The following is a 17,882-nucleotide window of genomic DNA, read 5'->3' on the forward strand; positions in this document are numbered from 1 at the left end:
TGCTTGTGGATAAGTTATGACATGAGGAGGACGACTTCGAGGATGACTCGAGCAAAGAAATATCTAGATGCATGATGTACTATACTTTATGGGTATATAGAGATCTTAATATGATTCAAGTTTGGTATTCGTTGTGGATGTGGTGTGCAAGCAAATAGAATCGCTTGGTTACTTATTTTTGGATATTCATGTGCTAGTGGAGCACAAGTCGTTCGACACGTATCGGCGGTGCGTTGGAGATTAGAGCAAGGTGAATGACTCTCGAAAGTTCTAATGGGTTCAAGATTCATATGTGGTAGTTAAGGATTCCTAAATTTATGTATGGCTAAGATATGTGATTTGCATTGATTGGTGCTGATACTTGCGGTATTTCCATATCATTATTGATTCTACATTGTGATATTAGAGAGATGACAAAAACAACTCAAATTCATTAAAGGGTTCTTCAGCGCAGGCACTTTCAGGTTAACGTACTTTAGGGTTTGGCAGTTTGCATGACTTGGGATAGTTAGGGGGGTCAGCTCTGATGGCGTGGTCATGTGTAGATGGGTTTCACATAGTTCATGATGGTTTTGATCACGGTTCGAGGTTGATGTCTTCTGCGGGTATAGAAGGTTGTTGCATGTTGTGATGTACCCTTGGATTGATTTAAGTGCAAGGTACTTGGTTGATGTAGTGTCTATCCTACATGTGATTATGAGTTAATTACGAGGTTTTCATATTTTCATATGATAGCATGATAGATGTAATGCGCCTATGAGATTGAGATTATATGGACAAGTTTACGATTCAGTTTTGGAAGGAATGACGAGTTCTAGATAGCAAGGGAGATTTCAGATATTTAGAAGGATGCTAGCACTATCTTGTATTTCCTGAGAAGGGTGTGTGTTGTTGAAGGCACATTGTATATTGATTTGTGGATGCTTGACTAGTATTATGTTAATCACATGGTTGGTGACTGTTGATGTTCATATTTTGCCATATGGCATAGAAGATTTATGGAAATACTTCTCATAGGGAGATTGTGCATAAGTGACATATCAGTCATTTGAGTGGGAGTGTTGGAGATTAGATATGGAGATTCTTGTATTCTTGAGATTTAGAGGCTGGGTATTCTTAGAGGCCGACTATTCCTTAGTTGCGGACCGTGAAGATATGTTAAGGGTTATACAATTGACCATATGTGTTATGGATAGGTCACTGTAGACTTTTGCAAGGTCATTTACCAGTTTTGGGGTGATCATAATTGATTTGGGGGCCCATTGGTAGGCCTAATGAAGATGTGTACTCTACATCGAATTGTGTTTGTTTACTCAACACAACAATTGCTGGAGGTGTGTCATCTTCTAGAGTTGATCTTATTCATGCCATGATATGTTCCATGTGTTACTTACTTGTGTAATGATGGATTGTGAGACTACTTGAATATTCACACATGTGATGTGGTTCTATGTAGGTCTTGTGGCGAGATTTGAGCGAGATGACTCTTGGGATGTTGTGTTTCTTATTGTACCTTTATCGTATTTTTTTAATCTGTGGTATATGGTGCTATCCGTTTATCCATAGTTATAGTCACGCACATTTACGTGCTTGCTGTTGATACACATGCGTTTTTTGATTGTGAGCATTACAGCTCGGTGTGTATTGCATGTGGATCGATTTATTTGGATCAGGTTACGCGCTGCAGCAGAGTTATGATATGATATGATCCTTTGTGTTTTTTTCATATGTTTTGCTTCTCCCTTATGGGATAGAATCATAGAACTGTTCCTTGGTGGTCGTATCTGGCGAGCTTGTTGGATAGTTCTCTTATATCCTTAGTCGTATTCGAGTTGTTGCAGGCTGGGTGCACGAATTGTGTCATATGTGGCCAAGCGACATTTAGTTTGGCATGTCGATCGAGCAACTTGTACCGGGGGAGATGAGGTTATTGGACTTGTAATTAGTGCAATTGAATTTGGGATAAGGTATGTTCGAAGGAATGTCATTAGTCAGCTTATAATTTGGCAATGGTTCTTGTCGGGCGAGAGAATTCCACGACTTGTTCATTGGGTGAGCGGTTATGAGTTTCTACATATTTCTTATATCAGCTGTGTTGTAAAAATTTGGAACAATATTACCTTAAATCATCTCGTTGATGACTATTTCTCTGCATATTGGCTTTAACAGGATACCCATTCCTTTCATTTCAGCAGTACTTCCTTTTACTTTTTGGCCCACTATTTTTTGTTATTTTTCTCTTCTTTTTCATTTTTCCTCATTTTTTAATCTTATTTAAATTTTCAAAAGTCTCAAAAAAATATTTATTAATGAAAATCATTACAGTGATTAATATTTGTATACGGTCAAAACCGATTCTCAGTCATAAAGACCGGTCGAGAAAATAACATTTCAATCGAAGGGTATCCGCATGGCGAGCTCGGATGAATTCCGAAATGGAGACGTCGAGCTTCGAGCCATGAGACCAGTTAACCGCAAAACCCGATGTCATTATCGAACCCGCATCGGGATCGGACTACGGGGTAACGACGACCGACGACCGACGCGGGCCCCGAATATCGATGCTCCAAGGCAGAACCGAGCTCGAATTAATACCGGGGATTCGATCTAGCACCAAGCTCGAGTCAGTGCCGATCTCACAAGACAAGAGCTGTTACAACCGCACCAAGGGAGAGAATCTTGGCGAGAATCGAGGGAGAGACAAACCATCATGGGTTCTCCACTATATGTATTATTTTATGTTGTTACTAATAAAGTAGTGACCTTCTACTATAAAAGGAGAGATAGAATGCAATAGAAGGAGGGTTTTATGATTTCATTAGACTTGTTCTTCTAATATTTTTCAGTCTTCCCTTCCATCATTTTCCATTTTACACAACAAAATACCTGTATTGTCATTTATATCAAAGAAATTTACATACCCTTAGAACCATATTTAAATTTAACGTTATCCGGTTTTTCGGGTAAACAGTTTGGCGCCCACCGTGGGGCTAAGGGCAACGATGATTGTCTGATATAAATCTACAGTACACTCCAGCTTACAACTTCGAATCAGCCATGGCTCTACCTATCGACCTCGAAGCCGACCTTCAAGATAAAACCAACAACTTGGTACCCGGAGGCGGAAGGCTACCTAACAACGGTAACGAGGCTCGAATCGAAAAACCCAAAATTCGAGCCGAAGTACCACTGGATATCAATTTGCAAATAGCTCTAGAAGCGAATCAGCGTTCTGAACCAGAGAGGAGCATTCAGGGCGGTGCTCGATCTATAGCCCGAGACACCTACAGCACGGGGGAAATCGGGGTCAGCTTGCGTATGATTTTTGAAATGTTGTAGGCCCAACAAGCAGTAATAGCTTAATTGTAGAGCCGAAGCCATACGCAATGTGGGCGGAACTCCAATCCACTTCTTCGGGAAGTCACACCCAGAACGAAACCCGCCGAAGTGAAATCAAACGATCGGGAATCGGGGACTGCTCCTGAAAATGCTAAATTGCTCGAGGAACTCACGAAGCGAGTCGAAGCCAATGACAAAAAAGTGGAAACGTATAACGCTAGGGTCGATCAAATTTCGGGGACTCCGCCAATGATAAAAGGGGTTGATTCAAAAAAATTCATACAAAAGCCTTTTCCCTCGACCACGGCCCCAAAACCAATCCCCAAAATATTCTGTATGCCCGAAATTCCCAAACATAACGGTACGACCGATCCTAACGAACACGTCACCTCCTACAAATGCGCCATTAAAGGCAACGATTTGGAGGATGATGAAATCGAATCCTTGTTATTGAAAAAGTTCGGAGAGACCCTTGCAAAAGGAGCGATGATCTGGTATCACAACTTACCGCCGAATTCCATTGATTTTTTTGCCATGTTGGCGAACTCGTTCGTAAAAGCACATGCTGGTGCCATAAAGGTTGCAACAAGAAAATCGGACCCCTTCAAAGTAAAGCAAAGGGGTAACAAGATGCTGAGGGAATTCGTATCCCGATTTCAAATAGAGCGTATGGACTTGCCGCCGGTCACAGATGATTGGGCCGTACAAGCTTTCACCCAAGGACTGAACGGGCTAAGCTCGACAGCGTCACGTCGGCTGAAATAAAATTTGACCGAGTACCCTACAATGACGTGGGCAAATGTACACAACCGGTACCAATCAAAAATCAGGGTCGAAGATGATCAATTGGGAGTTCCATATGGGCCCGTACGATAGAACCACACAACCACTAAAAATCAAAGGGAAGCCAACAGAGAGCAAAGGTCGAACAGAGATTGATACCAACCGTATGGCACAGATCGGATGAATAACAGTTCAGCACGTGACACGGTTCAGAACAATCAAAAGATTGATCGGGGGCAAAGTTCTTGGGGACTGATGAGCAAGAGCGGCTTTGACAAATATACGGACCCTATAGAAATCCCTCGGCTATCAGAGTATAATTTCAACATTGGTACATACGCCATCGTATCGGTCATCGGGCGCATCAAAGACACCAGATGGCCTCGACCCATGCAAACCGATCCTGCCCAAAGGAATCCCAATCAAATGTGTGAATATCATGGCATCCATGGTCACAAAACGGAAGATTGCAGGCAACTAAGAGAGGAAGTGGCCCGCTTATTTAATAAAGGGCACCTTCGGGAATTTCTGAGCGATAGGGAGAAGAACCATTTTAGAGACAAGGAATTCGGTAAGCGAAATGAGCCAGAAGAACCACAACACGTCATTCACATGATCGTCGGCGGCATCGATGCCCCCCATGGACCAATGCTTAAACACGCTAAAACGTCAATTGTGAAGCGATCTCGAACCCAAGATCATGCACTCGCAGGGACTTTATCCTTCAGTGATGAAGATACAGAGGGAATCATCCAACCCCATAACGACGCGCTGGTAATATCCGTACTCATGAATAAAACTAAGATTAAGCGTGTGTTGATTGATCCAAGTAGCTCAGCCAATATCATCAGATCGAGGGTCATAGAACAGCTTGGCCTGTAGGATCAGGTCGTACCCGCAACTCTGGTTCTAAACAGATTTAATATGGCATGTGAAACCATTAAAGGCGAGATCACCCTACCGATAAACGTAGCCGGAACCATCCATCAAACAAAGTTTCACGTAATCGAAGGTGATATGAAATATAATGCCCTCTTTAGAAGGCCATGGATCCACAACATGAGAGTCGTACCCTCGACCCTACACGAGGTCCTCAAATTTCCAACATCGGAAGGTATCAAAATAGTGTACGGGGAACAGCCGGCCGCAAAGGAGATGTTCTTCGTCGAAGAAGCAAAATCAATAGCTTCACTTTCACCAATGAAAGGATCAGGTTCAAAGCCGAGCGCCAAATAGCAATCACAGACATCGGCTTCGACCTGTTTAGGTAAGCAAAACGTTGAAGAAGACGATGATGATCGATGGATCCCTCGATCCTTCGTAACCCCCGATGATTTCGATGCCACCAAATCAATAATTGAGGAACTGGAGCAGATCGTACTGATCGAACACCGGCCCAAACAAAAGGTATACCTGGGAACGGGTTTGAGCCCCGAACTCAGGAAGAAACTCATTCAATTTCTTATCAATAACATCAATTGTTTTGCCTGGTCCCATCTAGATATAACAGGGATCCCGGCGGATATAACGGCGCACTAACTAAGCTTGAACCCTATGTTCAGACCGGTGAAGCAAAAAAGAAGGCCCCAGTCCGAGGAAAAGCACGCATGCATAAAGGGCGAGGTAACCAAACTGTTCAAGATAGGATCCATTCGGGAAGTAAAATACCCCGAATGGTTAGCCAATGTGGTTGTTGTACCTAAAAAAGGAAACAAACTTAGAATGTGTGTGGACTATAAGGATTTGAACAAAGCATGCCCCAAATATTCCTTCCCACTGCCCAACATCGATCGTATGATCGACGCCACGGCCGGCCACGAGATTCTCACCTTTCTCGATGCCTATTCCGGATATAGTCAAATTCAGATGAATCCGGACGATCGGGAAAAGACTTCATTTGTGACCCGATATGGAACATATTGTTATAACGTAATGCCCTTCGGGCTAAAAAATGCAGGAGCTACTTATCAACGCCTAGTAAACAAAATGTTTGAAGAACAAATAGATAAAACGATAGAAGTTTATATTGATGACATGCTAGTTAAGTCCCTGCGTGCAGAAGACCATTTGGCCCATTTGCAGGAAACGCTCAGGATTCTGAGGAAATTCAACATGAAGCTCAACCCTGAAAAATGTGCTTTCGGGGTCGGTTCGGGAAAGTTCCTCGGCTTTATGGTCTCAAATCGGGGAATTGAAATCAACCCCAAAAAAATCAAGGCCATCGAAGACATCACCATCGTGGACAGCGTGAAAGCTGTACAAAGATTAACAGGGAGAATTTTAGCCTTAGGCCGGTTCATTTCAAGGTCATCGGATCGAAGTCACATTTTTTCTCCCTACTCAAAAAGAAGAACGACTTTGCCTGGACGCCGGAATGCCAACAAGCGTTACAGGAATTGAAACAATACCTCTTGAGCCCGCCACTACTTCATACTCCGAAAGCGGACGAGCAGTTCTACCTGTATTTGGCAGTATCGGAAGTCGCCGTAAGCATCGTCCTAGTTCGAGAAGAGCAAGTTACGCAATTTCCCGTTTATTACGTGAGTCGGACCTTAGGAGAAGCAGAAACTAGATATCCGCACTTAGAAAAGTTGGCACTTGCCCTGGTAAGCGCATCTAGAAAGTTAAGGCCGTATTTCCAATGTCACCCCATAAGCGTATTAACCACCTACCCACTACGAAATATCCTGCATAGGCCCGAACTATTAGGCAGATTGGCCAAATGGGCCATCAAACTCAGTGGGTACGATATCAAATATCAATCCCGCACGGCCATCAAGTCTCAAATTTTGGCAGACTTCATGTCCGACTTCACGCAAACCCTCATACCCGAAGTCGAAAGGGAAGTTCTTTTGAAATCAGATATATCGTCCGGGGTTTGGATCCTTTTTACGGACGGTGCTTCGAATATGAAGGGGTCCGGGTTAGGCATAGTTTTAAAACCCCCCACGGGTAACATTATTAGGCAAGCCATTAAAACTAGCAGGCTAACTAACAACGAGGCCGAGTATGAAGCCATGATTGCAGGTTTCGAACTAGCTAGAAACTTAGGAGCAGAAGTCATTGAGGTGCACTGTGACTCTTTGCTGGTGGTGAGCCAAGTAAGCAAAACCTTCGAAGTCAGAGAAGGTAGGATGCAAAGGTATCTAGACAAACTACTTATCACCTTACACCATTTCAAACAATGGACCCTGCAGCATGTCCCCCGAGAACGTAATAATGAGGCCAATGCTCTAGCAAATTTGGGATTATCGGTCGAGGTAGATGATTTGAGCTTGGGGACTGTCGTCCAACTCTCAAGGTCGGTAATCGGAAAAGGGCATGCCGTAATAAATTCTACTATCTTAACCTGGGATTGGAGAAACAAGTGTATTGAGTACTTAAAAAATGGAAAGCTCCCTTCAGACCCTAAAGATTTGAGGGCCCTATGAACTAAAGCTGCTCGATTTACGTTGGTTACGGACAGAACACTATATCGAAGAACATTCAATGGACCGATGGAAGTGTGTGTGGGTCCGGGAGATACCGATTATATCCTCCGGGAAGTACACGAGGGCACTTGTGGCAATCACTCCGGCGCCGACGCCTTAGTCCGAAAAATGACCAGAGCGGGGTATTATTGGATCGATATGGGCAAAGATGCGAAAGCGTTTGTTCGTAAATGTGATAAATTCTGAGGTTTGCGCCAATGATCCATCAAGTCGGGGAGCAACTTCACTCGGTACTATCTCCGTGGCCATTCATGAAATGGGGGATGGACATCGTCGGCCCTCTGCCGTCGACACCAGGTAAAGCCAAATTTATTTTATATATGACTGACTATTTTTCTAAGTGGGTTGAAGCACAGGCGCTCGAGAAAATATGAGAGAGAGAAGTCATAGACTTTATTTGGGATCATATCATATGCCGATTCGGGATACAAGCCGAAATAGTATGCGACAATGGGAAACAACTCGTTGGCGGCAAAATCACAAAATTCCTCGAAGATCACAAAATAAGAAGGATATTATCAACACCGTACCACCCCAGTGGGAACAGTCAAGCTGAATCGACGAACAAGACTATTCTTCAAAACCTGAAGAAGAGATTGAACGTCGCGAAAGGAAAATTGAGAGAAATCCTGCCCGAAGTCCTTTGGGCATACCGAACAACGTCAAAATCCAGTACGGGGGCGACTCCGTTCTTCTTAGTATATGGTTCCGAAGCATTGATACCAGTCGAAGTCGGTGAACCAAGTCCCAGATTTCGACTCATGACAGAAGAATCAAATAACGAGGCCATGAACACCAGCCTTGAATTATCGGATGAAGGACGAGAAGCTGCCCTCATCCGACTGGACACCCAGAAGCAACGAATCGAAAGGTACTATAATCGAAGAACTAAACTCCGCCATTTCAAGCCCGGGGACTTAGTGTTAAGAAATGTCACCATCAATACTCGGAATCCAAACGAAGAAAAATTGGGACCAAACTGGGAATGACCATACCAGGTGCTCGAGAACGTTGGAAAAGGATCATACAGGCTCGACATCATAAACGACAAACAACTGTCAAGCAATTGGAACGTATCATATCTAAAATGGTACTACTGTTAAAGCACGACCTTTCCATATTCATCTAACTAATTCATGCAGAAGTCTGAACAAGAGCTGAAGAAGATCTTCCAACCAAGAGCACGCGTTGTACTATTTTTCCCTTAGACTGGATTTTTCCAAATGGGTTTTTCGGCAAGGTTTTTAATGAGGCAACCATCGATCGTGCTGCACTTTCAACAAATATCCAAGGCCTCTTTCCGACAGACCTCGAATGCCAGGGGGGTCAGGGCCCTCAAATACATCGAGTTCAGATACAAGAAAGTTCATCTCACAACAACAGGAAAAATTGTAAGAGCCAAATGGTCACAATGAACCATGCTCATATAGATTGGCCCAAAACACATGTGCAATGACTTGAGATTTATTGCTCAACCAGAATTAAGATTCACTCAATGATCAAGCCTACGGGCTACTTATATTCTGAGTTCGAAACATTCACTCGACTATTAAGTCTACGGGCTACTATTATCTCGAGTTCGAAACATTCACTCGACCATTAAGCCTACGGGCTACTGTTATCTCGAGTTCGAAATATTCACTCAACCATTAAGCCTACGGGCTACTGTTATTCTGGGTTTGAGCAAGCACTCACTCGACCATTAAGTCTACGGGCTACGGTTATCTCGAGTTTGAAACATTCACTCGACTATTAAGCCTACGAGCTACTGTTATCTCGAGTTCGAAACATTCAGTTGACTATTAAGCCAACGGGCTACTGATATCTCGAGTTCGATACATTCACTCGACCATTAAGCCTATGGGCTACTATTATTCCGGGTTCGAGCAAGCACTCACTCGACCATTAAGCCTACGAGCTACGGTTATCTCGAGTTCGAAACATTCACTCGACTATCAAGCCTACGGGCTACTGTTATCTCGAGTTCGAAACATTCACTCAACCATTAAGCCTAAGGGCTACTGTTATTCCGGGTTCGAGCAAGCACTCACTCGACCATTAAGCCTACGGGCTACGGTTATCTCGAGTTCGAAACATTCACTCGACTATTAAGCCTACGAGCTACTGTTATCTCGAGTTTGAAACATTCACTCGACTATTAAGCCTACGGGCTACTGTTTTCTCGAGTTCAAAACATTCACTCGACCATTAAGCTATGGGCTACTGTTATCTCGAGTTAAAAACATTCACTCGATCATTAAGCCTACGGGCTGCTGTTATTCCAAGTTCGAGCAAACTCTCACTCGACCATTAAGCCTGCGGGTTACTTTCATTCCAAGTTCGAAATAATCACTAGAATATTAAGCCTACGGGCCATATGATCTCATGTTCGAAACATTCACTCGATTATTAAAGCCTATGGGCTGCTGTTATTCCGAGTTCGAGCAATCACTCACTCGACCATTACGCCTACGGGCTACTTTATTTTAAGTTCAAAGCATTCACTCGACGGCTAATAAGTTACCCTTTTTACATTAACTCAACCGTTACATTACGCCTACAGATTATGTTCCTTCAAAAGTTTGAATCATCGACTCAACAAGCAAACCCAAGGGCTACACATCTGATCGATCAGAGAAACTACAAGGTCAACATTCGATTAAAAGTCTTCACAAAACAAAAACAAGTCGACCTGATTACACATGTATATACAAAATTTGCGTACGAGGTTAATGTACAAACATCAAGAATTAGAAACTAAGCTTCCGGGTCAAGCTCTTCCCTGTCCTCGGATGCGCTTTTGCTACCATCATCATCATCGTCGTCAGAAGCCAAGGCTTAAGCTTCTGCTTCGAGCTATCTTGCCCTTTTTACCTCTTCGGCAAGATCGAAACCTCGAGCGTGAATCTCCTCGAGGGTCTCCCTCCGAGACCTACACTTAGCAAGTTCGACAATCCAATGAGCTCGAGTATCGGCGGTCTTCGCCGCTTCCCGAGCCTCCACCTGAGCAGCCTCAACATCAGCCCAATATACAGCAATTGACTTATCTGCCAAGACTTTCAACGACTCAACCTCTGCCTTAGCCTCGGCAAGTCATTTCTTGCTCCTCGATCTTCTTAGCTTGAACCGACCCCTTTTGCTTGACACTCCGAAGCTGAACGTCGGTCGATAATAATTTTGTTAAGATGGTTTCTTTTTCTGCTGCCAGGCGGTCGAGGGGCTCCTTCCACCGATTGCATTCATCTCGAATTTGATCGACTTCTTCTCGAAGTAACCCGATCTTTTTGATCTTTTGCTGCAACTGAGACAACGAAGGGTTAACTTCCACGGTTGAGTCAGACCCATACTTTAACAAAATGAGGCTCACCTGCTTATCAAGCTCGACCCCTTCTTCACGGACCTTAGCCAAATCTGCTTGGAGGCCCTTTATAGCCTCGTCCTTTTGGATGCAAAGAAGCCGCAAGGCATCTATCTCACCTAAGGTCTTCCTGAGCTCGGCCTCATAATGGCTAAAATCGACTCGAAACCTACCAATGGCCCGCATAATATGAAACACAAAGTCAAGTATGGAAAAGAACAAATAAATGAAGTATGGAAGAATCATTATCTGAGTAATGAAACGCTGAGCCTCCTCCAATAAAAGAGAAGCGTCACCGATATCGGAACCGTCGTTGAATCCAGTAAAACAATCCCCGAAAGGATCCCCTGCACCTGAGCCGACACTGATATCAGGAGTCTTCAATTCTTGAGCTTCCTTCAGCGCCTCCTCAGAAAAAGATGGAAGAGAAGGCGAATCACCCATTGTCATAGCCCCGAGCAAATCGCTCGGAGTATTCCGGTCGAGATCCTAGTCTTCGGGAGCAACCCCGACAGATACAACCGCCATCGGCTCGGTAGCTCTGTCAACCTCGATGGCCTCCGTAGACCGAACTACCAAAGCCGAGGAGCTATTTTCTTCTTCTTCATATCTCAATCGCCAGACCGAGTCAATCGAAAGGGCAATTATTTTTCTCTTCACCCTGCGAGTTTTGGGCTTGGGGTCCCCTGACCGAAAGGAAGCTTTTCGCTTCTTATCTTCCCCCTGTTTAGGAACCAGGGACTTGTTTCTTTCCTCACCGCTCGAAGGCCTCAAAATGGCATCCCTGGTTACACCTGCCCAAGAGGAAATCAGTAACGAATAGAACTCAAAGAATACTTCGAAGGAAACAAGAAGCAAACCTCACCATGGTTCTTGGCCTCCCATTTGCCTTTTGCCAAATCACGCCAAGCGCGCTCAATGTAAGAGGAAGTCGAGGCCAACTTCCGAAACCAGTCCTCAAGGTCGGACACCGTTTGTGGCATCCAAGGGACAGCTGAACATCAGGTAAGGACATCAGAAAAAATCGGAAAAGCACCTGAAAAGCGAACAAAAATTACTTACGGTCAAAATTCCATTCCTCAGGGAACGACATCCTCTCCTCCGGAATGATATCACGGGTCCTCACTCGGATATAACGACCCATCCAACCTCAATCCTTGTCTTCATCGATGCTCGACATTGATGCTTTCGATGCCCGACGATGAAATCTGATTAGTCCTCGAAAGATCTGAGGCCGATACAGTCGGATGAGGTGGTTCATAGAAAAATCCAACTCTCCAGCTTTGGTAGAGAAGAAGCGAAATAGGATCACTATACGCCATAAAGAGGGATGGATTTGGCCAAGGGTGACTTGATACCTTTTGCAGAAATCAATAATCACCGGGTCGACGGGTCCCAGTATGAAGGGATAAGTGTAAACACTTAAAAACCTCTCCACTTAAGTGGTAACATCCTCGTCAGAAGACGAAATTTGCAGCACGACCTCGGAACCCCAGTTGCAGTCCTTTCGGACGGCCTCGAGGTGATCCTCCATTATAGAGCATATATACATCGATACATGTTCACATCAACCCGGAACGGAAGAAGGCTTCTCCACCTTAAAATCGGTTTTCAAAATGCACGGGCCAGGAATATAGTCATGGACTGGCAGCTCCACCGACGCCTTATCATCAGACAACCATGAGAAAGAGGTTTTTTCCTTCTGAGGTACAGTTTTGGAAGTTTTCGCCATTGATTTGAAGGGAAAGAGTGCAAGGGAAGAAGTGGACAACACCAAAATTATGGTATGTACGGCCCCGTAGCAGCAAAGTAGAGAGGATAAATAGGAAAGTCTGGAGGAAGAAAAGGCGCAAAAATGGTAGAAGTTGTGTGGAAAGATTATTTATAGACTAAGACCTAACGGTTCGGTATCAGCGGTGGCCGACCACCGTCTGACACACATTAAATGCCTCGGTAAAATCAAGCCGATGGGATAGCCATCGCATACGTTGAGATCGGGTTCGATAGAAACGTCGGCATAAATTTGATCAAGCCGCAGGGAAATCATATCGTTCCTCGCCGCATCCTCTCCGAGAAACAAGGGGACTATCTGTGTACGGTCAAAACTAATTCTCAGTCATAAAGACCGGTCGATACAATAACGTTTCAATCGAAGAGTATCCGCTTGGCGAGCTCGGATGAATTCCAAAGTAGAGACGTCAAGCTTCGAGCCATGAGACCAGTTAACCGCAAAACCCGATGTCATTATCGAACCCGCGTCGGGATCGGACTACGGGGTAACGACGACCGACGCGGGCCCAGAATATCGATGCTCCAAGGCTGAACTGAGCTCGAATTAATTCCGGGGATTCGATCTAGCACCAAGCTCGAGTCAGTGCCGAGCTCGCAAGACAAGAGCCGTTACAACCGCACCAAGGGAGAGAATCTTGGCGAGAATCGATGGAGAGACAAACCATCATGGGTTCTCCACTATATGTATTTTTTTATGTTGTTACTAATAAAGTAGTGACCCTCTACTATAAAAGGAGAGATAGACTGCAATAGGAGGAGGGCTTTAAGATTTTTTTAGACTTGTTCTTCTAATATTTTTCAGTCTTTCCTTTCATCATTTTCCTTTTTACACAGCAAAATACCTGTATTGTCATTTATATCAAAGAAATTCGCATAACCTTAGAACCATATTTAAATTTAACGTTATCCGATTTTTCGGGTAAACAATATTATAATGAGCAAAATTCAAATAGGAAAAGAAGACGAGAAGACTTATTTAAGACAGAAATTATCTAGTTATGAATTTATGATTAACATTGACCTCTAAATGTAATCACTACCGAATGTTGTATAATTACTTCAAATATGTTTTCCAAAATTATTTAAGTAAAGGAAAGTCAAGAGGTTACATTACTTATTTTTCCTCATATCATGAGCATTATGAGATACTTTTATTTGAATTTTTCTGTTTTATTTTCCCCATAGGTATTTTTTTTCTTATACATTTGTTTTTATATTCGTTTCAGATGTATGTCTTACATTATATATTTATTATTTATTTTATATAATTATATTTTATTCCTTCGATATCAATGAAACGTGTTAACGATATCTTTTACTGCTCAAAGCACGGGTATATAGATAAAAGCTTATGTCCTTCAGATCAATGCTTTCAGGGATTTTTTGACCGCCCTGGATATTTGTTTTAAAATGAACCGACATTTGAGAGAACAGTTTTCAACAAAATGTTTGCAATGCCATAAGAATATACGACACAATAAAATGTGTCCTACAAGGGTTCAAAATCAAGGATTCAAATGCAGAGGCTTCCTTCACATCAATTCCAGGGGATATAAGAGAAACGCTAGCAAAGAAACGAATTTCTTTCTGACATTAGCGTAGTAGCTATTTCGGCAGTTATTGCTATAATACTTAGCAACTATAGCAAAAATGAGGAATTAGCTATGCTAATTTAATTTTTATAGTTAAGAAATTTTATGAAAGTGTGAGTAGCCACAGAATTCTAATTTTAGTGTCTATTGTTAGGTAATAGGCCTGAATTTTATATTTATAACTAAAACTTCGTAGTTGTAAATGCATAATGTTGTAATGACACATAGGCTGAAATAGAATTGTGATAATATACAGGCACCACTTGTACAAATTCATGATATGCTACTACTTGCCGTGCATGAATATGAAAGGATTACATGCAAACTGCATTTCTATACACCATATATTTACTGCTACTAAGACATGAAGGTAACCACTAATAAGTTAAGAAAAAAACAGAAAAAACTCAAAGTATAAGAAAACACTAGTTAGAAACCTATAATTAGCACTACAACAAATTAACGTTCACTTCACTTAATCTTGGACTTGTTTTCTTCAGCAACAGTAGTAACATAACTGACTACAGCTTTAGTTCCTTCAGCAATGGCATGCTTCCCAAGTTCTCCAGGCAACACCATCTTCACAGCACCCTGAATCTCCCTCGACGACAACGTTGTCCTCCCTACGTATTTTGACAACGTTGCTGCTGCCTCTGCAATTCTCTCAAACATGTCTCCCATCAAATTGTCCAATATGGTCATAGCTTTTGATGATATTCCCATATCGGGATGGACTTGCTTCATTACCTTATAAATATATCTCCCATAACCTACTTTAGTCCTCTTCTTTTTCTTCCTTTTGCCTTCTTTTTTGATCTTCGTCGGTTTCTTTTTCTGCCCTTTCTCTTCTTCTTCTTCTTCTTCTTCTTCTTCTTCTTCTTGTTGTTTATTTTCTTTCTCTTGAGTTTCGTCAGTGATTGGTGTGACAACTACTTGGAGAGTTTCTTCTACCAATTTCTTGGCGGTGACTGTGGTACTCACTCTTTCGTTACTCTTCTTTGGTGCCATTGTTTGGTTTCTCTTGTTGGATTTTCCCTCTCTTTGGATTTTTTAGACAGGTTTTGAGAGTGCTTCTTGAGAAAACTGCAGGCTTTATGAATTGAGATTTTGAACTATCAACAGAGAACGGTTAGAGATTACGTGTGTAAAAATGTGAATATGGCGGAGGAAGTTAACAGATACGTGGGTTACATCTGGGATATACATCAAAAAACGGTTCTAGCGGAGAATTCAGCATATATTCTCTTCGCTTTTGTCATTAGTAGTATTTTCACGTCATCGACGGTCCAGCACCGTACATTTTAAAATAGCCATAAATTAATGGTATTTTGTAATTTACCTTGACATGTTTCTAGTGGATATCAAAATAATTGACCAATAGATTTGAATTAATAAAGTCAAAATAAGTAAATTATTTTAATACAACAAAATTTGTAAGCTTAATCAAGTAAATTTCTAGCTAATTGATAGCACAACTAAAAAAGCTGCTCAATAAATTTTGATATATTATAGTAGTAAGTAACATAATAGCAAATGAAAGGATTTGGTGTATGAGAGGCGTTACCTCTTTTGTTATCAATTAGGACATCAACAGTTAGAGATTACGAGCGTCTTGAACGTGTCTGATTCCGAGCGTCTTGAACGTGCTCTTTCATCAACCATTGGCTATGCAATCGTATCTTCTTCTATCCATAACTTCGTGCTGTATCGATTGTACATATCATTCCAATTTGTTGTAGGAAACTCCCGCAAACATTATTTCAACCTCCTCGTGGCTTCTGAACTTTTCTCGTTCAAGTTGCTCGCGAATGCTATAGCCGCCCAGTTATATGGTACTCGCGGCAGCATCATTCTTTCTCATTAGAATCTATCTACGAATTCTCTGAGTAATTTTGTACTCACTTGTTTAACCTTGAAGATATTTTCCATCCTCTTTTCAACTTTTTGTGCCCCCAGATATGCCTTTATAAATGAATCTACAAGCTCAGCAAAAGAATCAATGTAGTTTTCAGGTAAGAGAAAGTACCATATTAGCGCCCCTTTTGTGAGAGTTTCGCCAACTTTTTTAACCAAAACTGATTCAATATCATGCTTGGTTAAACCATTGCCTTTCACGCCGGTAGTGAACGTGGTTACATGATCCCGTGGGTCGGATGTCCCGTCATATTTGGGAATGTTAGGCATTTTAAACTTTTTGGGAATTGGCAAAGGTGCTGCACTTGTTTTCCAGGGTTGTTGTGAATACTTGTCAATACCCACACCTTTAATCATGGGAGGCACGCCAGGTATTTGTTCTATACATTCATTTTGCTCCTTCAGTTGTTTCTGCAAAGTTAGTACTAAGCTTTGTAAACTAGAATTATTTGGTGTACCTGACCCTCTATCGCGAGATTCATTGGGTATTTCTCCACTTCCAGAGTTATCGAGTCCCGAACGCGGATTCTCCAAGGTAGTTGTATTAACTGGTGGTGGAGTTTGTGTTGCGCTGGGTAATCTTTTAACAAAAGCCTGCAGCGCTTCGTTCACATGTTTTGCAATCAACTGCTTCAAATCGTCGTGATCAACGATTTGGTCACCTCCATGTTGTCCCGTCAGTACGCGGAGCAGACCTTTTAGGTGAAATTTCAGGTTAGTGATAGGGAGTTCCCGTGGGTCTGTGATGTGGTGGAGTTCCACCTTGTTGATTCAGCTGGTTGTTCTCGTTAACAATTGACATATTTTGTTGTTAAAAATGAAGTTTGAAAAGTGAACAGATTATCAGATTCCTGGTAATGGAACCAATTTGTTTAACCCAAAAATAGATTTCTCGGTAAAAGTCAATATCAAGAAGAAATCGGGTTACTGATAACCAAAATTACTTCACTTTCTTGGTAATCAGAAGAATAAAACGAATAATGAAAATAATTGACAAGGAAAGAAATCTCAAAGCAGATCGATAATCTCTCCCAGAATTGCGGTTGGAACCTTTTGAATAAAGTAAAGGAATAATTGCATATATTGTCAAAAATTAGATACTATTACAAATGAGGATTAGGCCCTTATATAAGAGTATATAGTTATAACAGTTTCCTTACTTAATTCGGGCTTGTTAATGGCATTAATTGCCTTGATTACCCATTATCATATATAATTGTAACTGAAGCATTAATGACTGAAGATTCCCGTAACCATGATTATACGTCGATTTCCCTTCCTTATTTATAACATATTCATGCATCTTCCCTCTTTATGATCTTTATCCATTCCGTCCCTATTTCTTCTATTCCAGCTGTCAGGGCCAGTTTCTTTTCTATAGAAACACTGGGGGTGTTTCTCTTGTGCCTTCTTGAATTCTTTAATTCTCTTGATTAGAAGTGCCACCTATATATAACCTTGATGATAGTCTATGTGTCATGCCTTTTTTCTACTAATACAAATAGTCCTCCCACTTTTGGAATATTCTCAACTGAATATTCGGGAAGTGATAAATATTTATGGCGGGAATTCCTTGCTGCCGTTTCTCAAGTAACCTAATTCCTTTTTCAGAAC

General features: G+C 42.0%; 1 protein-coding gene across 1 annotated transcript; it reads right to left on the bottom strand.

The window, feature by feature from the left end:
- Nucleotides 1–14,617: 14,617 nt before the first annotated feature.
- Nucleotides 14,618–15,414, bottom strand: LOC107780253 (uncharacterized). The gene has a single exon (XM_075233754.1). The coding sequence runs from the start codon at nucleotides 15,360–15,362 to the stop codon at nucleotides 14,826–14,828; it is 537 nt and encodes a 178-aa protein (XP_075089855.1). The 5' UTR covers nucleotides 15,363–15,414; the 3' UTR covers nucleotides 14,618–14,825.
- Between the last annotated feature and the right edge of the window lie 2,468 nt (nucleotides 15,415–17,882).

This window comes from Nicotiana tabacum, chromosome 17 (assembly GCF_000715075.1).
Source record: "Nicotiana tabacum cultivar K326 chromosome 17, ASM71507v2, whole genome shotgun sequence".
Taxonomy (NCBI): domain Eukaryota; kingdom Viridiplantae; phylum Streptophyta; class Magnoliopsida; order Solanales; family Solanaceae; genus Nicotiana; species Nicotiana tabacum.